This window comes from Stegostoma tigrinum, chromosome 11, assembly GCF_030684315.1.
Source record: "Stegostoma tigrinum isolate sSteTig4 chromosome 11, sSteTig4.hap1, whole genome shotgun sequence".
Lineage (NCBI taxonomy): Eukaryota > Metazoa > Chordata > Chondrichthyes > Orectolobiformes > Stegostomatidae > Stegostoma > Stegostoma tigrinum.
Window position 1 is genome coordinate 63,746,130 of NC_081364.1, and position 23,009 is coordinate 63,769,138.

Sequence of the window (23,009 nt, forward strand, 5' to 3'; positions counted from 1 at the left end):
ACAATTACTCTACTCAACTTCATAACAACTGGTAGCTAGGAAATAGGGCCCGTGTGAAAGAAATAATACTTGTGAGACACAGAATTAAATGGTTGTGAGATAGCCATGTAAACAGCAGCATGGACTGACGCAAGAAGTTATGGATTATCAGATCAGACATGAAACTGAAGTACAGGCAGGTACGGAACAGGCTGAGGTCCCAGTGTAGGAAATATGCTCATGATAAAGGTGACACTGAAGGAGCTAGGATTCATGTCAACATGAATAAAACCTTTGGAAGGGATCTTGATTAGTGATATATGTGCCTGTATATACATGAAAGGGAAAAGTCATTGGAAGCACTGGTCACAGATTGAGCTTGTTGCTAACTGATTTTATTTTATAGAATTAACCATGACCACCTGGTGATGACTGAGAGGTCATTTGCTTACAGTTTGCTGGATGTTATTCATCATATTGATGGCGAGCAGTGTCAGGTTGAAGGTGTTGGGGAGAAGATACTATCATTGAGAAACAGGAACTCCCAAAGAAAATATGGCACTGCATTCTAATCAATGGTAAGTGACAGGGTCAAATTCCAGTGTCCTGAACAAGAATTGGCAGCTTTGCCTGTGAGAACATGAAGCCACAATCCCACCCACCATTTCAACATTATCAATGAATAAGGGAAAGATAATAAGACCACAAAAAATGACTGACCTCATTTGACACACAGCCTGGCACCAGAAAATGGACCATTGTTGGTCAAGGATGATGAAATTTGATATGATAATATACAGCATTGTTATGAACTTCTCTGATATTGGTCTGACGAGTAGATCTGGCTCAGACCAAAGTAGAAGCAGGCCATTTAAGATTGCCTGACCAATCAATGAGATCATATCTGATCTGATAATAATCAACTCCACTTCTCTGCCTTTTCCTCATAATCCTTACTGTTTAAAAATCTATCTCAGCCTTGAACATATTGAATGACCTGGTCTCTATGGAAATCTGTGGTAAAGATGTCCACAAATTCTGACAGAAAAAAATTCCTCTTCATCTCTGTCTTAAATGGGTGAACTCTTATTCTGAGATTATGCCCTCTGGCCCTAGACTCTCCATATGTATCCTGTCAAGCCTCCTAAAAATCATTTGTGTTTCAATAAGTCTTTAACTATTCGCTTTACGTGTATAGATCCCTTTATAAACTCTTTGTGATATTCTTACCACTTGCCTTCCAACTATTTTTGTGTCTTCTGTAAATTTAGCTGTTTCCTTTAATTTTCGTCAATCAAATCATTAATATACATTGTAAATAACTGTGGTCCCAGTACTGAACCTCGTGGCACTCCATTAGTTATGGGTTGCCATTTGAAAAATACACCCCTTTTCCAAACATGATTTTCTATTAGTAGTCAATCCTCTATCCATGTTATCTTAAGTAGCCTAACATGTGGCAACTACTGGAAATTCAGATATATACTCATATTATGTCCACTGCTTTTCCTGCTTTCCTGTTTGTTACTTTCTCAAAGGTTTCTAATTTTTTTTCAGGCATGATTTTCCCTTTATGAAACTATACTGACTCTGCTTGACCCTATTGCGTATTTCTAAATTCTCCCTATTCCATTCTTTATAACAGACGTTAACATTTTCTTTGATTTTTTAAGATAGTTGACTTAGTTTTTGTCTTGTTCCTTTTAATTTAGAGATGATACTTTGGTAGTTTTCCAAACCACTGAGACATTTCCAGAAGATGAGGATTCTTGGAAGGTTACTGCCAGTACGTCCACTAGCTCTGCAGCTATTTCCTTCATCCTATTAGCTTCCCAGTATATTTTCTTAATGGTAATTATTGAATTAGTTTCCTCTCCTCAGTTTGTTCCTTGATTATTTAGTAATTTTGGAATGCAATTATTCTCTTGTGAAAACTGATGAAAAATATTTATTCAACTCTTCTGCCGTTTCCCAGTTCCTCATTATTATTTCACCTGCCTCATTCTCTAAGTGGTCTATAAAATCGGAAAGAACTGCAGATGCTGTAAATCAGGAACAAAAACAGAAGTTGCTGGAAAAGCTCAGCAGGTCTGGCAGCATCTGTGAAGAAAAATCAGAAGTTAATATTTTGGGTCTGATGACCCTTCCTCAGAACTGTCAATCTTGACTGGATAAATTTACTGAAAAAGTACATCTTCTCCCTCTCTTTTTTCGTTGTTTTGTTGATTTTTAAAGCTTTCCCAATCCTCTGTCTTAGCACTAATCTATGCTACATCATGTGTTTTTTCTCTTTCAATTTGATGATAGCCTTAAATTTTCTTGCTAACCATAGCATAGCAAGGCATTTAATAAGGTTCCACGTGGTAGGGTCTTTCAGAAAGTAAGGAGGCATAGGATTCAGGGAAATTTGGCTGTCTGGATACAAAACTGGCTGTCCAATAGAAGACAGATGGTGGTAGTAGATTGCAAGTATTCAACCTCTAGCTCAGTGATGAGTGGTGCTCCACAGGGATCTGTTTTGGGACCTCTGCTCTTTGTGATCTTTATAAATATCTTGGATGAGGAAGTAGAAGGGTGGATTAGTAATTTTGCTGATGACAAAAAGGTTGGTGGAGTTGTGGACAGCGTGGAGTGCTGTTGTAGATTGCAACAGGTCATGAACAGAATGTAGAGCTGGGAAAAGAAGTGGCAGATGGAATTCAACCCAGAAAAGTGTGAAGTTTTTCATTTTGGGAGATTGAATTTGAATGCCGAATACAGGGTTAATGCAGAATTCTTGGCAGTGTGGAGTAACAGAGGGATCTTGGAGTCCACGTCCATGGATCCCTCAAAGTTGCTACACGAATTGATAGAATTGTAAAGAAGGTGTATGGTGTGTTGGCTTTCATTAGCAGGGAAATTGAGTTTCAGAGCCGCCAGGTTATGCTGCAGCTCTACAAAACTCTGGTTGACCACATTTGGGATATTTTGTTCAGTACTGGTCACCACATTGTAGGAAAGATGTGGAAGCTTTAGAGAGGGTGCAGAGGAGATTTATCAGGATGCTGTCTGGACTGGCTGGCAGATCTTATGAGGAAAGGCTGAGGGAGCTAGGGCTTTTTTCATTGGAGTGAAGGAGGATTAAAGATGACTTGATAGAGATGTACAAGATGATGAGGCATAGTTAGGGTGGATGGTCAGATACTTTTTCCTAGAGCGAAATGACTATTACGAGCGGGCATTATTTTAAGGTGATTGGAGGAAGTTATAGGTGAGATGTCAGAGGTAGGTTCTTTACAAAGAGGGTGGTGGGTGTGTGGAAGGTGCTGCTGGCAGTGGAGGTGGAGTCAGACACTTTGAGGCTTTTAAGCGACCCTTGGATGAGCACATGGAGGATAGTAAAATGTCTGGTATGCATGGTAGTTTGATCTTAGTAGGATAATAGATCAGCACAAGAACATGGGCTGAAGGGCCTGTACTGAGCTGTACTGTTCTATGTTCTTTGGGTACCTTATCTCTTTCCTGGAATCCTTCTTTCTCAGTGAGATGTTCAATGTGAGCCATTGAATATTTTCTAAAACATCTGCCATTTTTTTCTCAATTGTCTTTGCTGCCAAACTCCTTTCTCAACCCACTCCAGCTAGGTCTGCCCTCATTCTTTTGTAATTCTCCTTATTTATCCTTAGCACAGTTGTTTCCAACATAAATTCCTCCCTCTCAGACTGAATGCTTATTTGTGTCATGTATGGTCGTTCGGGGATCATTTACTCTGACATCTTTCACTTCACCAGATCCAAAATAGCCTGATTCCTGGTTGAATCTAGAAAACTGTCCAGGCATGTGCAATGAATTTTTCCTTGTGGTTACCTCTGTCAATCTGATTATCCCAATCTACATACAGACTAAAGTCACTTATAATTAATGTACTGCATTTTTAACAGGACCCGGTTATCTCCTGATTTACTCTCAGTCCTACTAAATAGCTACAGTTAAAGAGCCTGTAATAAACTCCCAATGCTGTCTTCTTCCCCTTTTTACTTCCCACCATTACCCATTTGGATTCAATCTTTTGATTGAAAATCATTTTTTGTTATCATACTTATTCCATCCATATCCAACCATGCTTTCCTTCCTAGCTATTCTTTCAAGAAGTTACACATGAGCACAGTATGCATCTTTGGAAAAAAACGAGTGACAACACAGGTTGAATGTTTAACAGTATAGGGCAGCTAATCACTGTACCCTTCGCTTAGGGAATAAGTCAACAGAAATGCAGACTGGCCACCACAACATTCAACATAGGAATCTTAGGTGTAAATTCAACTGATTTGACAACAGTGACCAAAAGATTTGGATTTTAAGGTCTCAACTTAAGTAAATTCTGGCAAAGGAACAAAGGATTCAGGAGAGACAGCTGGGCATGGACCAAACACTGAGATAGGTAATTCAGAACTTGGCCACTGTACAAAAGAGTAATGCATGGACTATCAGCAATTATTAATGTTTAGAAAAATGTCTCAAACAATGAGATAAAGGATGATGTCTGCAGCACCAATGGATCATGGATAATTGAGAAAACAAAGAAAAACCTGAAATAAATTCATATAGATGAGGTACCACTTCAGATCCTGTCACAGTGCAGACAGCATGGCCTGACTGGCTGCCAATCAAGGACTTAACATACATATATATATAATACTATTGCTGGATGTATTATCAATAACAATGTGTTAATTGGTATTGAGCTGGCAATCCCAGTTATACCACAATCAACATCAATTATTATAGAGATTAGGGAATGTTAGGGTAATTGGGGAAGTTATTATGTAAGGTATCATAAAGTAAAATCATATGTACTAGATAGAAAGTAATATAATAAATACAACTTTAGGTAGCTTGAACCGAGATGCCTCTTTGGTAGTGTATCCACATACAATATATTAAGACAGAAGAAGCAAGGTGCAGGTTTAATACAACAGTCAATTATGCAATGTAAGAAATGTAAGCAAAAATGGACCAACTCATTTGGCTATCTGCATACAGGGAGCTACTGTATTACCATATCACAAAAGAAGTACCCATACGGGAACAATTAATCCTGTCCTATAACCGTGCATAAACAATGCAGTTTATTCATACCCACAGGTATTGGCAAGTGTGGGAAAGGTAGAACTGGTGGAAACATATAATAGAGAAACAAATACTATACAGGCAAAGGAAGACATTAAGGAAAATCTGACACAATATCTGAACCAGTAAAATATATGTCAGTAGGTGCCAAAAAGCCAGGCCAGGGAGTGGGTGATAGAAGCAGGAAATAGCTTGCTTCCTGCACAATAAACAGAATAATGGAAGGCCCGGGGTGGACACAAACAATGTCAGTATGCACTACATATCTATATACATTATAGGAGATATGAGTAAACTAACCCTGGGACATCTGGTAAAGATATGGATTGTAAATGCACCAGATGAAATTAGGTACATGATGTGAACTGTACAAAATTTGTGGGTTTTTGCAGAAATTAGTTTTAGACTGTTGCAGCTGAGTCTGCTTGCATTCAGTTGAGTAAACCACTGTAACCTGTACCTGAGTTTCCAGGTTTTTATCAAGTTGTTGGACACCATTTGAAACACATGAGATCCTGAAAGATCTCCACAGGGTAGATGTGAAGAGAATAGTTTCTCTTTTGGGACTAGGAACAGAGATGAGATGAAGGTTTTATTATTAGAGAATTCAGAGCCTTTGGAGTTCTGTTCCTGAAAACATGGAAGCAGAATTTTTGAATATTTTTTAAGGCAGTAGTGGACAGGTTCTTGGCATCAAGGAGGTGAAAGATTATGAAAGGTAGTATAAATGCGGATTTTAAGTTACAATCAAATCATTCATGATCTAATTAAATGGTAGACCAGGCTAAAAAGGTTTTGGTGGCTTACTCCTGCTCCTTGATTCTATGTATAATATGTTCAGGGCTAGATGATAATCCAAGTCAGAGAATGAAGACAGTGCAGCAATGTAGTCAACGATAGGTTCGTACATTAATTTACCAACTGGATGACAGGTAGATCTTAAAAAAGCATTGGGAAATGAATCTTTTAAAAGCAAAGAAGTTAAAAGCTGATCCTCATTCATAAAACAACACAGTCATTAAAAAAAACAAGTTTCATACCAACTACAGGGGTATGATGATCCAGACAGAAAGTCCAGCAGTCACACCACATAATTTTTTAAATTATGAGCCTTACTGATGTGAAGACTCTCCTTCCTGAGAGTCACAGGTGTAAGCAGTAAATACTGAAGTAATATGAAAAGATATGGAATAATTATTATAAGGATACAAATATTAGGTTTAGAGTGCCCTGAGACATAACCCAAGTACCAAACTGTCCAGATCAGAATGATTGTAACTAATAGAAGTATGAAATTTCTATTTTTGACAATCATCTAGCATTAGTACAGAACTTGTAACACCATAAAACGACCTACTGTGTTTTATAGGCATATTATTAGACTGAATTTCAGATACCTAAAAAGAAATTAGGGAAAATGACCAAAAGCGTAATCTGTCTCCTGGACCTAACAACTTTCTGGTCATGGAGTTGAATTTGAACATAACACTGGACAGTTTTACCTTCTACTTGAGGGTGCATGATATGTAAGAAGTTTTTGTATATTCAAAGCAATAATCCAAAAAGTCAGAATGCCATGGATTGGAAATATGTAGCATTGCTGTCCAACAAAATGACTGCAACTTAGTGCTGTGCTTTTAGAACATGTATTGTTGCTTGATAGACATGTAATAGGTAGAAGATCATAGTCTGGAAATTACTGAGCAATGATTTCCGACAGATCTAACTCCACCGTTACTGAAACTATGGTCATCAAAATTCAACCTAAGTTGTGTGTACCAAATAAATAAATCAAACCTCCCAAAACAAGTACTTTATTCTGAACTGAATCGATGACCAGAAAAATGAACAAATGCTGGATTGAAGTCCAAGACAAAGAAATGTTGCATTGATATTAATACACCAAAGTCTGCATATCATAGTGATCACATGCAGGAGGGAAGAAAAAGAACTTGAACAATATAGGATTGCTATGTGAGTGGATAAACATAGGTAGTGGGAAAAAGAGCAGTTTATTGAAAATACATCATCAACTTCAGCAGGTAATAGGGAAGGTAAATGGAACGTAGGCCTTTATTTCAAAGGAATAGAATATATAAGTCGGAAAGATTTTCTAAAACTATACAAGGCACTAGTCAGACCACAGCTGTAATATCGTGATCTGTTTTAGACCCCTTATTGAACTACAGAACCATGGAAATAATATAGCACAGAAAGGGACTGTTCAGCCATTTTGTCCATGCCAACTGAAAGATACCCAGATACCCTTTATATACCTTTCTTTCTGCACATTGCCCATAGTCATGCAGCTTACAGCACTCATGGTACAGATCCAGGTACTTTTAAAAAGAGTTTACGGTCTCTGTCTCCGCCACCAGTCAGGCAGCGAATTCCAGACACCCATAGCCCTCTGCTTAAAAATGTTTTTCCTCAAATCCCCTTTAGTCCTTCTACCACTTAGCTTGAATGTATGACCCCTGGCTTAGAATTCTACCAAGGTAAACAGGTTCCCCTGTCTACTCTGTGATAATGGGAACTGCAGATGCTGGAGAATCCAAGATAATAAAGTGTGAAGCTGGATGAACACAGCAGGCCCAGCAGCATCTCAGGAGCACAAAAGCTGACGTTTCGGGCCTGGACCCTTCATTTGAAGAGATGCTGCTGGGCCTGCTGTGTTCATCCAGCCTCACATTTTATTACCCCTGTCTACTCTATCTCTTTCCCTTGTAATTTTGTACAGCTCAATCATGTTGCCCTTCTGCCTCTCTGATCCAAGAAAAATAATTCCAACCCCTCCAATCTTTCCTTGTAGCTACAATTCTCCAGCCCTGCCAACATCCTAGTAAATCTTCTCTGCACTCTCTCCAGGGCAATTAAGTACTTCTTGTAATATGGTAAACAGGATTGCACGCAATACTCCAGTTGTGAGTCCACCAGTGTCTATACCTCTGACAATGAAGGAGAGAATGCCACAAGCATTCTTTTCAACTGAGCCTACCTGTACTGCTATCTTTAGGGACATGTGTATTTGCATTACAAGTTCACTCACTTCACCCGCCCCTCTCAGTGCAGTCCCATTTATTCTGTATTTCCTTTTACTGTCTGACCTCCCTTAATGTATTACCTCACACTTAGCAGCATTGAACTCCATCTACCACTTTCCCGCCCACTCCTCCAAACCTTCTATATCATTTTGGAATTTACAGCGACAATATCCATCACACAGGCTAAGTCTTGTGTTACATGCAAACTTCCCATTGTTTCCCCCAGATTCAAGTCTAAATTATTAATGTGCAAAATAAAGAGCAGGGGTCCCAACACTGAGACTGTGGATCACCACTTCAAACAGCTTTCCAGTCATAAGGGCAGCCATTGACCATTATCCTTTACTTCCAGTAAGTAAGCCAACTTTGGGTCCAATTCCACACATTGCCCTGTATTTTACTTTTTTGACAAAACTGCCATTTAGGGCATTGTCAAATGCCTTACTATAAAATATAAAGACAACTTTCAGCACACTACTCTTATCAATCCTTTTTGTCACTTTCCCAAAGAATTCAATCAAACTTGCAAGGTTTGATCTTCGTTTAATAAAGACATGCTAACTATGCCAGACACTAGTCCATGCCTTTCTAAGATACAGTTTATCCGATCTCTCAGGGCTGATTTGAATAATTTGCCCTGCACCAAAATAAGGTCAACCGGCTTATAATTGTTTGGCATTTCTTAAGCAATAGAACTACACTTGCATTGCTCCAGTCCTAAGACAGCTCACTTGTGTCTGTCTAATGCAGATTGGAAAATAATCCTCAGAGCATTTGCTATTTCTTCCCTGACCTCCTTCAACATCCTCGGAAACAATGCATCTGGTCCTGGCAATATATGCACTGTCCCTTATTATGAATATTTTGTCCAATATTTCACACTACTTCTCCTGGATTACCATATTGACTTTGTTCCTTTCAGTTGTAAATATGGAGCCAAATAATTGATTTAAAACTCCTCCCACATCCTCTGCATCTCACGTAAGTTCTCTTCTTTATTCCTGATAGTAAAGATATCTGAGAAAAGATATATTTACAATGGAAATAGTCCAGAGAAGGTGCACAAAGCTAACATCAGGTTTGGAGGGACTGTCTTTGAAAGATTTTAAGTAGCTGAAGCCTGTACTCAATGGGAGTTGAGAAGCGTGAAGGGCAACCTTATCAAAATAGACAAGATTCTCAGGGGACTTGATAGTTGCAGTGGTAGGATTAAAATGACATTTTTAAAGCAGATCATTAAGTGTTAATCGTTAAATGTTAATTGAATGTGACAATGAGCAATTGAAATTAAGTTGAAAAGTACATAAAATACAGGCCTAAAGGAAAAACAGCATGTTTAGACTGAGAGGTTGTCTATCCTCTTAGGCAGTCACTCTAGGAGCCACCTAGAGATGTTTTTCTATATATTAGAATGTCTGGAAAATCAAGGAAATTTCACAAAATGATTATATAGCATGTAATCTTAGATTCAGAACAGTACTGATATCAGGGACATTCATTAGACTTTACTTCTGCCTGGAATGTGTGACTTAAGAGGGCAGTGAGACCGGTTGTCAAAGCATGTTGTTGGTCTTCACGATCAGGATTCATGAATGGTGCGAGGATCCTTGAGTTCCCCACCTGAGTTCCCAATGGCTAGAAGGTCATGAGACTTGTACAGTATCTATTTGATACAGGAATAGCCACTGGAGACTTTTGAACCACCTTCTTACTTTTCCTGACAGCCACCCATCTATCTGACTTATCCTGCTGGGTAATACCTTTTCTAAATCTACTGGCCATCTCACACTGTACCTTATGTACGCCCTAATAACATTAAGCCTAAACAAAACGGATGTTTCAATAACACTTTACACATAAAATAAACTACCTTTCATTACCTATCGAAAATAATGTCAAAATGGAAAAATATTAAAAATATATATGTCAACCAAATAAAAATAACATTAAAATCACCCACTTAGCTGATTAATTGAATAAAAACGATTCCTCTTCAATAAACTCCTCTAAGGAAAAAAAAATTCCCTGGAGCTGACTGACGTGTAGGACTCTCTTTAAAAAAAACCGTTTAGATTTTTAAAAAAAGGCATCTGCAATGTTAAAAAAAACTCAAACACATATAGACTTTCTGAATTAAGAATTAAAAGAAAACTTAGCTGTTCACTGTAGGCTCTTAAAAAAGAGTTTGAAAAAAAGTTTTTGATTTTTTTTAATGTTCATAAAGCAAAACTGAAAAATTTTATATTATTAAATTATAATAACTATAATAACTGTAGAACTGTAAAAAAAACATAATAAATCTTTAGGCCTACGATTCCAGGAGCAGCTGCAAGATCGATGCTGCTCACTTGTCGATATACATTTACTGCTTTATATTTTTATTGTACAATACACGTTTGCTGCTTAATATATATTTACTGATTAATATCCACTTCATATATATATTTCCATTAATAAATGTATTAATTTAGAACACTTATCCCACAGAGATTTTTTGTTACATCCCACTGAATCCACTATCAAATCTTAACAATAGAGTAGATGCAGAAAGGTTGTTTCCCCTTATGGGAGAGTCTAGGAAGGGAGGGCATAAGGGGTCAACCATTTATGACAGAGAAGAGAAGGAATTTCTTTTGTCAGAGGGCAGTGAATTTGGGATTCTGTACTGCAAAGAGCTGTGGAGGCTGGGTTGTTAAGTATATGCAAGGCTGAGAGACAGACAGAGGTTTAATCAGAAAGGGTATCAAGGGTTATAGGGAAAAAGCGGGAGAGTGGAGTTCAGGATTATCAGATCAGCCTGATCAAACACCAAACTACAGTAATTCCACTTATGTGCATGTGGTCCAGAGTCTACTACACGCTGGCATTTTTAAGTACTCTCAAGACGGTTCTTAAATATCGTGAGAATATCTGTCTCTAACACCCTCTCAAGCAACATGTTCCATATTTCTACCATATTGAAAGAAGCAGGATCAATCTTTTTGGAACTATTTCTTGAGATAAAAGGGACAGTGAGAAACTGTTACAAAAGGAGTTACAGCAACATGTGAATTAACTATTGCTGAGAAGAAGCAGCTACAGAAACACTGTAAACAAGCTGTCTCCTGGGAAAGAGGAGATAACACTTATATGATTTTCAGCTGCTTTGTGATAAATTGGCAATTAGAAGCAACGTTCTGAAATAAGTGGGTTAATTGCAGGAAAATGCTGTGTTTTAAGCAGTTAACCCCAGATGTAACAAGGGACAAAGGAGTTACTTTTGATCATAAGGCAAGCTGCAAACTTGAGAGTTCTGAAAGTACAATTAATGTTGGGGATGAAAGAATCTATCAGATAGCAATAATCCCACACTACAAACTTGAAAGACAGAAGAGGGTATAAGAATCCAACAAAAGAACAATTCAATGACAGAACTTTGAAGAACAATACTGCAGAGGGACTGAACTATGAAAACCTCCAGAGACAGATTACTATTGGTTAAAATCCTGGTCAGATTTCACCATTAATTGGGCAATGGCTATGATGGGTGACAGGCTTATTCTTGTTTACTTGAGGTGTCTGAATAAAATTTAAATTATTGTGTCAGTATTTGATTGACTGTGAGATTTCTTAATAAGTAGCCGAATATAAGGTAACTTTTGGTGATTTACCCGCAACAGTTCTTTCAGTCAAATCCTACCTTGATGTCTTGGGCAGTCAGCCTCAGCACACCTGTTAAATTCAGCTGGTTTGTCCATGTTTGGACTAAACTGAAATAAGGTGAGGAGCTGAGTGACCCTGGTAGAATCTGGACTGAGCATCAATAAACAGGTTGTTGCTGTGCAGGTACCACATGGTAGTATAGTTAACGACGCTATCCATCACTTTGCTTATATAGATTGGGACAATAAATGGCCAGATTTGATTTGTTCTGCTTTTTATGGATAGGGCATACTGGAAAGTTTTCCACATTTAGAGATGAATGCTAGTATTGTAGCCAGTATGATCACAGACATCACCTAACCTAACAGCATGCCTAATAAGAAAAATAACTGGGAAAGATGAAAGAGTAAGGTATTTTCTTTAATTTGTCAATGTCTAGTTTGTAGACCACCATGACACTTTGGATTCAACATTCATTTTTTTTTTAATGTTAATTCTTTCTTTATTAACATTTTCATTATCCTCAGAGGGCAGAAAACACTGTTGAGGGAAAAGTAGCTCCTTTTGTCCTGGAACTAAAACCAGATTGTTTATTAAAAAGCATACTCTAATCAACTGATAAGTTTGATGCAAGATTTAACAAAAATATTTCATGACAATATCTTCAAGCACAGAATTTAATTTCATTTTCAACTTCAGGAATTGAACTTATTTGAAAAGAATAAAGCAGTGAAATGGCAGACAGGCATTTTACCGTAAATAGTGCGCACATCCGATCTATTTTCTCAGGATTTCTTGGCATTCCATTCTTATTCAGCCTCACCATAAACCTCTCACTGTGAAGGAAAAGAAAATGCAGTTGAGTATTTTTGGGGAATATATCTGTGTCAGCTTATAAATAAGCAAGTTTGCTTAAGGGAAAGATTTGTTCAGCCATAATCAGTTCCAGAAATTGGGAAAATACTACTTCCTCTTGAACTGTGAGAAACATCAAGTTACAGAAATAAATATATAGTCCGTAAACTTTTATTACATGAGAACATTTTGAGCTGCTTGACATAAAACCTGGAGTTTGTACTTTCATAATGTATACCTGTTTTCTGATTCTATCAAAATTAGCATGGTTAATCGTATATTCATTTTGTTTTATTATGCAAAGGTTAACATTAACTGGGCATTCACATGAACTCCCGCAAAAATTCACAGACTTAAACTTCAGTTGTTGGGTTAGGTGATGTGTGCTTGCACTGTGTAATTAAATAGCTAATACTAAGTGTATAAAAGATTGACTTCACTTCTATCCTTCACCAATTGGTTTCTTGAATAGCACAAATTAATTTGTACAAAAGATTACACAAGTTTAAGTACATATTACATTCAGCACAGTGATTTCCCACAATGTTCATCTTGCTATAAGATCATGTTTAAGGTGTGTTCAAATCTAGCCAGGCATCTAGATTAATTAAGCACTGTCACATGTTTCTGATAATTGCAATTATTTGGAAACCTTTGAGGAATCTCAAAAATTAAGCTGGTTAGCTTGGGTACAATGACAATAAACAGATGCACATTAGAAGAGTTTGAACCTAATTTTTGATATGTATAGATAAATGTTGTACATGGGGACCCTGTGGAAATCCCATCATAGCAGGCTCTGAAGGAACTAACAGGGAATTGTAGATTCCAAATGGTAATTCCTGTATGCCTGGAACTCCAAAAGTCTCCATTTAAACTGAAAAATTCAGAAGGTTCTGGTGGAATTAATAGTTACTCAAGAAAAGTTTAACTATTAAATACTGCAGTGATTGTAATGAGATCAGCCAGATGGACATCACTGAATATGAATTCCTTCATTTGGGCTGTTAACCTGATCCAATCAGGGAGCCCTGGCTGATAGATATAAACAGGAGTCTGTTCACTTTGACAGCTGGATCAGTGTCAAGGACTCTTGGCAATGGGGCCCTAGCCTCTGTGGCATTATTTCAGTGGTGACAAGACTGGGATTAAAGATGTAACCACGCAAAAGCATTAAGTAGCTGAATCTCAACTGGACGACAACTGGCATTATCATCAGAAAATGAGGCAAGTGGAGTATGAGTTGCAGAGTATTCGGATGGAAGTGGACACACTCACCAGTCTGACTGACCTTGGGGAACACCACTTGAGTGAAGGCAATTGCATTGCTTCACTCAGCACAGATCCTGAACAGAAGGATTCTACGTCTGCCCATATCAAAACCATTAAACAAAGCCAAGCTGCGGCCAAATGGTTAAAATTTTCATCAGGATCTGGACCGCAAGCCATTTGTAGTTGCTGCTGGTATGCAAACCCAATACAGCAAGAATCCTGCTAGAACTAAATGGAGTAAGAAAACTCATAGGCCAGTATCCAGGAGAGTGCACATACTAGAAAGTCCACTGAAATTTGGTTGGAGCAATTAAACCGCTTTTTGCTTTGCAAAATCCAAATCAGAACCACTCAAAATAACTCACTAGTTAAACAGCCACCAGGTTCTAATGGAGGTAGCTACTAGCACAGATTGCAAAATCAGTCTTCAACAAAATTCACTCTGGACTCCAACCCTTAAGTTTGCGCAAATCCTTAGCTAGACTGAGAATCTATACTGGGGACCCTTTACAGATTAAGGCTACAACCCTGGTTCTGGTCTCTTATGAGAAGCAGCTGGTTCCATTATCATTGGTTATCGCAAAAGGTTCAGATGTAAGTTTGGTGGGGTGAACTGGTTGAAAAAGATTTGTCTAGATTGGCTCAATATTTTTCGATCAGAAAATGGCTGCCTGAGTGAAGTTAGTAATAGGGTCAAATAATGGAGCACAAATCCCTTCTAGGTAAAGAGGGCAAGGCGGTGCCGAATACAATGGTAGGGTCTAATATTATGTGCATATAATTATAAGCCGGATCATAGTCTGAGAGGGCCAAGCAGCAAATGCTGTCAGATTAAGTTGCTTCCTGTTGGCGTGTACGTTGCCTGTGGTACTGCCACTGGAAGAGTCCGCAGTGGTTTTAAATTTTCTGGACACGCTTCTAGTTGTAGCTGATGATATCAGATCTTGGACGCAGAAAGATCTGATCCTGGCAAAATTGAAAGGGCTGGTGGTGATGGGGGGAAACCAAAGGATGGTCACAAACAGAACTGAAAGCTTTCTGGACTCAGAGACCATATCAGAATACAGAATGGCATATTGTTGTGGGGAGCAAGAATGAATGTCCCAAGCAAAGATCACCGCCAGATACTGGCTGAACTCGACTCGGGTCATCCAGGTGTCTCCAAAATGAAGATATTGCCGGGAAGTTATGTCTGCTGACCAGTACTGGATATCGACATAGTTGGTGGGGCAGTGTCCAGAGTGCCAACAAGGACAAAAATTACCGTTAGCAGCTTCTGCCATATTTGTGAGAATGGCCAGATCAACCCTGGACTCCCAGAACCTGTGGGTTCTCATTCTCCAAGGGGTTGATAATGCCTTGGAATCTGAGATGGACACAACAGATATTGGCACTTCGATACCTTTGTTACCTGAAGAGGAGAATGAATGCATTTTTTTCGAGACACTCCAGATGCAAAAGGCGAGCTACAGTGCGTTACACGCTGCCTGCACCACAAGCAGAGTTAGGGGAACCTGATCCAATGCTAAAACGCTCTAGAAAGAGTTTCAAAAATAAAAAGAACTGGCCTACGTCCTTGGACTCAGAGGGGGAGATATGTAGTGATTATACAGAGGTCAGCCAGGTGGCCCTCATAAAATGAGTTCCCATGTTGGCCCAGATTAACAGCCCCAATTAGGGAGCCTTGGCTGACAGATTTATACAGAACACTCCCCCTGTGGAAGCTGGATCAGTGTAAAAGACTTTGCATGTGTAAATAAAGGGTGACTGGTGACTGGAATACATCCTCTATGGAGATACTTCATATACTTAGTCTAATTCCTGAGTATCTATCCGGCTGAACCCATGTTTATTTCATACACACTGCAACTACATCTCCACTAGCCATTTACATCTCATAAACACTGTCCTGAAATTTCTGGGATCCCTGCGCCCCTACAGGTCTGATACATTGCATTCTCCAATCACTCTGGACCGAACACTCTCTTTCTTCCTTTTCCAGACCTGATCCCTCTTCACTGCCCCTTCACCTTCTCCTCCATCTGGTACTCTATTTACCTGGCACCCCACCCACCTATACAATCTAGATCCTAACCTCTCACATTTTACAGATTTGCCATTTACAATAGCTGTTCAAAGTGGCTGTCTGTGTTTCTCGACCTTTGAATTCCAGACAGTATGTACTAACTTCTGTGAAAATAGGGTGTTTTCCTTCCTGTGGCTGTTTTGCAATACAAAAGAACTGTCAGAAGGGAAGTACAGCTCCATATTCCTGAGGGAGCCCAGAATGATTCTCCTGTCAGAAATTCAGAGCTCTCTCCTTTTCTTTTTCAAGAAAAAGAGATGGAGTGGCTATCTGCATGAGTTAACACACTTGTTAAACAGTTTACAACAGTAAAACCTCTCAGTCAGATTTTCAAATGAGGGGCAATCTGCATGAGATTGCCACCCATTGGAAAGACTGGCCTAGAGGTTTTACAGTTATAAATTGTTTTACACATGCTGGCAAATTAAAATTTGATACTAAGCCTCAATAGGAGATAATTCAGCAGATGACATAAAAGCTTACATAAATGATCCTGTACATACTTAAAAGTAATTTTTACCATTTAAAATCAGATTAATTATAGAATGTGGGTAAACACTGTGGATTAATAAATGCTTTTTTAATGGGATACCTGTTTCTATTTGTATTTATTGCCCTGATTCACATTACCATGCTTCATTATTTCATATACCAAATTTCTTTAACCTATGTTTGAAAATTACATCTTTAATAAGTGGCCCAAGTTTTGCTGGTTTAGTGAATATATAGCATTGACCATTATGGAAAGGAGTTTGAACAGAAGTCCAAAAATGTTATCAAGATGGGTACAATTTTCATTGGATCCAAAATGTTAAGTCTGTTTTTCTCTCTCTACCAGATCTGCTACGTTTCCCTTGCATTTTATGTTTTTACAACAAATTTCACTCAATTCCCAATTATTTCCAAAATAAAATATAGATATACCACATAAGGTCAGTAACAGCCAAATTCATACTTCACATTCCACAAGCAAGTGTACTATTGGATAAAGGACTGCACATCTCAAAGGAGAGGTGTACCCAAGATACTTCTGCTAACAATGTCATAAAATATTGATATAAGATTTTCAGTCCGAATTAATTCCACAGTCAAAATCACTTTATTGTCATTGGCTATACCATTGGCAATTTCACGTATTAAGCCATAGCGACAGGAACTACAATCAGAAACAAGTAACAACTTCAGAGCTAATTCTGAATATTTTAAACTGTAAGGCATACCTTTAGAAAATTAGATGAACTATATGTAACATGAAATTTGAACACAAAATGGTCAAAAGTTCACAAAGCAAGGTTTCTTTATTCCACAGGCATTAAGTTATTGAAAAATGAAGGAAAGTGACAATTTAAAATAAGTATTCTTTTGGAATTATCTGGTTTGCATCTGGACAAAGAAATCCTTTGTATTTGATCTTTATACCTCTGAGGTTTTCTTCTCCCAAAGACATTCCCTCCAGTGAGGGTCCATTTGACTGCTCCAGCTGCTCTGCATAGTTGGTTGCTTCACTGTCACCATCTGCTCCAGTTGCCCAATTTAGTACCCTCCCTCACCATCATCACCTGTTCCCGGATGTTCATTTAAACATGTCACTGTTTGAGTCTTGGCATTCTAGCAACTAGACAAAGCACACAATAGCTGCAGTCTGATGGCTGAATTGTTCACACTGTCCATTATCCTCTGGATGATGGAAGGTAGTGCAGCTCTTAACAATGCCATAAAAAATTTTGCTAAGACCTTATATGGTCTCTTTCTTGAAAGTGCACTTAATTACTGTGAATCCAACATAGAGTTCTGAAACAGACAAAACAATCATGTACTAATACTCTGGCTACAGTTGAGGTCTTATTGGTCATGGATAAGAATGACCTGCATGAACCTGGTGAAGACATCTGAGTGCAATAACATGCTCAGTATAATTACTAATGAAGTCAAAATCCATTGTAAGAACATCTGGAGATCACTTGGTGACCAGGAATCCTGTGTTGGGGTGAATATGTTTCTCTCCTTTGGGAAATTACGCCTCTCTCAATTATGATACTAGTCATCAATATCAGCAGATGCTCTGAGTCAGTAACGTCACTCTCTGGTCAGGGCACTCATCGCTTGGTTTTGTCTGATTGCAAACTGCTTCAAACATGTGAGACTGTCAGGAAGGATGAGTTGCTTCATCTCTTTCACCTTGTCATGAATCAGCCATTAAAGGTCTCCATCCTCCTTCAGCACCTCAGCAGTTTCTATGCCGATAGGGACACCAACATCAACCAGCGTGATATGATGGATGTTGGGTCTTCCAGTAGTAGCGCAGTCTACTGACGTTCACAGCATTCACTTGGAGCTGCCTGAGGACTTCTTTCAAGATAGATGGCAAAGGTGAAACTGCACTTGGATCCACCTATCTGGACCTGGTGTAGACCTCAGTCATAGGCACAGAAGTGACAGGCTACTGAATCTTAGTTTGAAAAGCATAAGGATTTGGGGATGCTGGCTCTTATTTGCAGCATGGGCATGGGATCAGCTACTGGAATAATTTTCCATGATCCTCTCATTGAGCTTGAGACTCTGACTGGAACAAGTGATGTCTGCTCCTCTCTGCCTTTGACCCTTCGACAGCACCACTTTTAGGCCAATGAAACTGTTGTCAGTTTCCAGAATGAAAGGTTCATGGAAATCTAAGTGGCGATGGACAGGATAAACTTCTGACTGCAAAAGGAGTCTTCACACGCTGGGGTCAACATTGTGTATTGCTCTCTGAAAATTCATACCTTGTACATCCTTTCCCAACCATTTCTGCAACATTCTTTGATTTCCTTAAAAAAATTCATAGAATAGGACAGTCAACTATGCATAGCCTGTCATGAACCTCCTGCACTAACTTGATGGCAACAGTAATCCAGGCTGATCCTTCTCAATCTTAGCCCAGGGCTGCTCCTCTACTGATTGGATTTTTTCATCACCAGGAGTAATACCTTGCTTGGCAACGAAGTACCCAAAGTACCACCCTCTTGTCTGGAGAAGTTGGCACTTCGCTGGTTTGATTTTTAAGCTAATTTGCAACATGAGGTGGTGGAGATAGTGTCTAGTCTTTCAAGAGTGTCCTTGAATATCAGTCTGAATATATCAGCCAGATACATAAGGACAGACTTGAAACTAAGGTCACCAAAAACTTCACGCATCACAATTAAGGAGTTATAGTGGCATTACAGAGCCCTAGCAGTACTCTCATGTATTCGTCAAGTCCCTGATGCTGATTCCAAATGCTGATCTATCAATGCCTTGTTCAGTGATGCTGATTATAACAGCTGATAATAACAATTGGTCAAATTGAGACTGTATAAATAACTACACTTAGGAGAACTTTTGTTGTTTCCTCAATTTTAGCTACAGGGTAAGCATCCTTGTGTGTTTTGGAGCTGAGTGCCCAGTAACTGACACAAATTCTTAACTTGCTTTCTTCCTCATGAGCACTTCTGACAGAGATATATAGACTTGGCTGTCGGATGACATTTTATTCCAAAGACATCTGCAGATATTCCCAGACTTCCACTCAGTGATGGGATGGAGTCCAGTGCTAAGGAATCTTTACTTCAGTCACAACACCCCACATCACTGTCACCCTTACCGAGAGTTGCCCTATACTTGACAAGAGTAGAAACAAACAGCCTACTCTGGCTCGCCTCCAACTCGCTAATATTCACCTTTGACATGAGTCACATAGAGCTCCTCCAGTTGGGCCACGGTCTATGGCAGCTGCAGGTTTAAAGACACCTATAGGTTTTTTGGTTGGAGATAAACATGTTTGTCGCTGAAACTGGAAACCTGTATGGGTACCATGCCCTTTCTCCCCACAGAGTGATGAGGGTGGTCTTCCAGAGTTATACCAAGTTACACCTCGCTTAGGCAAGATAAGTGATACTCTAAAAAGATTTGATGTCAATCGTTTGGAGACACTGGCATGATTCTTTAAGAACAGTGATGGTGTTGGGGGGATAAAAATCCACTTTTCCTGTCACTTGAATTGGTTATAGAGTCCCATATAAGCTGTTTATGGTACCAGTGGTTGGAATTTTCAAGCTTGTCTCTGTTTTGCTTGTGCTAGTACTGATACTTTGTCCCAGTTAAACTGATGTCCTTCTTTGTCAGCGTGAATAGAAAGGGTTGGTCATGCCACTTTGCTGTGAGTTAGTGTTCATGTATCCGGTTGTGAGTTTCTTGTCCTATGTATTGCTTCTCACAGTTGCTGCATTGTATTTTTCTGTGACATCTGTCTTGGTCATTGTGGGTATGGGGTCTTTTGTCTTTTCAATCACTGGTACCATGAATGAACACGTTGAAATAAATCCCATCTACATCCCACTATGGAGCAAAACCAGAAACAGAACTACCCACCATAACAGACCAGACCATATACATTCAGGATGGAACAGAACAACAGCACTTCAATACATGCTAGATAGCATTGAAGTTGTCACTTAGAAGGGGGACGAAGTGTTTGTACAAAAACCAATCAGTTCAGCGAACCAACCAACAATTCCAGCCACAACCTGAGCTACAAATCTTTGCTAAAACATTCATAAAACTCTGCTGTAATTGTGTCAGCTACTGCAAACAAGCCCTGATCACTACCTCAACATTCTGCTGTGGATTCCTTTAAATCTCTGTAACACATCCCAGTATTTCTCAACGGATTTCCCTGTGCAAATGTTCCATTATAAACACTGTTGCTCGCTTGCTTTGAGGCCCCTTGATGACATAACCAGCTTTGCATACTCAAACTTTCTACAGTCACTTGAGATCACGGTCACTTGTTTCTCGTCTTTCCCTGAATCTTTTCAGCTTCCTACTCATCAATAAGTAGAAAATGCAAACAGAAATACTGCTTTCTTCCTCTGTTGAGATTTGGGAATGCATGCAGGGAGTCAGTAGGGTGGCCTAAATGTTTGACTTTCTCCACCAGTGCCCAAATTAAAGCTGTATCAAAGATAGTACAACTTTGGAAAGAAGCCAAGTCAGGAACATAATGATCATTAGAAACAAAAACTAGGAGCAGGCCATTTGACTCTTGAAGCCCAGTCTGTTATTCAATATAGTTATGGTTGATCCTCTGTCTCAATGCTATATTCTGGCTTTCTCCCTATGTACCTTCATACCTTTAAGATCTAAAAAAAATCTACCTCTTTCTTGAATATATTCAGTGACTTGGTCTCCAAAGAATTCTGCAATAAAGAATTCCACAGGCTCACAGTGAAGCAATCTTTGCTCATCATAGTCCTAAATGGTCTAAACAATGTCCTAAGACTACAGCCCCTGTTTCTACACTCCCCAGTCTGCGAAAACATCCTTCCTACAGCTAGTCTATCCAGCCCTGTCTGAATTTTGTACGCGAGCCCCTCTCATCCTTCTAAAAATAATGAATACAGGCACAGTTGAACTAATCTCTACTTAAAGGACAACCCAGCCTAGTGAACTTCCACTTCACTCACCCTATGATAAACCAATTCTTTCTTAGGAAGGCAGGCAAAGCTACATAGAGGAGTGGTCTCACTGAGGCTCTGTATAGCTGCAGTAAGACAACCATACTTCTGAACTCAATCATCTTGCAATGAAGGCTGATGTACCATTTGCATTTTACCACTGGCTGCATCTGCAGGTCTACTTTTATTAGCTTGGTGTACAGGGACACCCAAATCCCTCTAAGTCCACAGTTTCCACTACATTACAATTCAAATATCGCTCTCCCATTATGTTTTTTATACCAAAGTATACAGCTTCACATTTCACCATGCTGTATTGCATCTGCTATCAAAGAATACTACAGCACAGAAACAGGCTCTTCAGAACTCCAAGCCTGCACTGTCACATTTTGCCCTTTCATATTAAAATGGTCTTCACTTATAGGATCCGTATCCCTCTATTTCCTTCCTATTCATTAATCCGTTCAAGTGTTTCTTGAATACTGCCATTGTGTCTGCGTCCTCTGCCAACTCTGGCAGTGCATTCCAGGCACTCACCACCCTTTGTGAGGAAAAAAGAACTGTCTTTCACATCTCTTTTAAGCTGCAACCCCCTTCCAACACAGCTTGAAATTGTGGCCCCTGCTAATTGATCCGTCCACCCCAGGAAAAAGCCTCACACTTTCCACCTATCCATGCCATTCACTCACTTATAAACTTCTATTAGATCACACCTCAAATTCCTGCGTTCTAGTGAAAACAAACCCAGTCTATCAAGACTTTCTTCATAGCTAAAATCCCCGTACCATGCAAGTTCCTGATAAACCTTTTATTGTACCCTCTCCAACAATCCACATCCTTCTGGCAGTATGGTGAACAGAACTTCATGCCATATTCCAAGTGTGGCCTAACTAAAGTTCTATAAAGCTGCAGCGTAACTTGCCTGTCCTTATACTTAATGCCCCTTCCAGTAAAGGCAAGCATGACATAGGTCTTTTTCACTATCTCATCTACCTGTGCTGCCACCATCAGCAACTTGTAGTCCTGCACACCCAGATCCCTCTGTATATCAATACTCCCAAGGATCCAGCAATTCACTATATAATTTCTGCCTATACCTAACCTTTCAAACTGCATCATCTCATGTTTATCTGGATTAAACTCTATCTGCCATTTTTCTTCCCATGCCTACGACTGATCCATTTCCTGCTGGATCCTCTGACAATCCTCCTCATTATCTGATATCCTGCTGTATCCTCTGACAATCCTCCTTACTATCAATGTGTAAGCCCACATATTTTCTCGCATCCTCCTCACACTCACAACTGTGCCCAGTGTGTATTGTCGTTATCCCAGGTCATCATATATATTGTAAATAGCATGATCCTTGCAGTACCCCACTATTCACTCCCTGCCACTCGGCAAAGAAAAAGACCTCTGGTTCTGTCTGTCAACCAATTCTCAATCCATGCTAGCATACTACCCACTCTTCCATGTGCTTTAACTTTGCTCACTAATTTCTTCTGAGGGACCTTATGGAAAGCTTTTTGAAAACCAAAATACATCATATCC

General features: G+C 39.2%; 1 protein-coding gene across 6 annotated transcripts in view; it reads right to left on the minus strand.

Moving 5' to 3' along the window:
- dock3 (dedicator of cytokinesis 3) overlaps nucleotides 1–23,009 on the minus strand; it is a 1,242,443-nt gene that overhangs the window by 391,404 nt on the left and 828,030 nt on the right. For all 6 annotated transcript variants that reach the window (XM_059649508.1, XM_059649506.1, XM_059649505.1 and 3 more), the window contains one exon: nucleotides 12,529–12,610. In XM_059649508.1, the coding sequence (XP_059505491.1) occupies nucleotides 12,529–12,610 (82 nt within the window). The remainder of the gene's footprint in view (nucleotides 1–12,528; nucleotides 12,611–23,009) is intronic.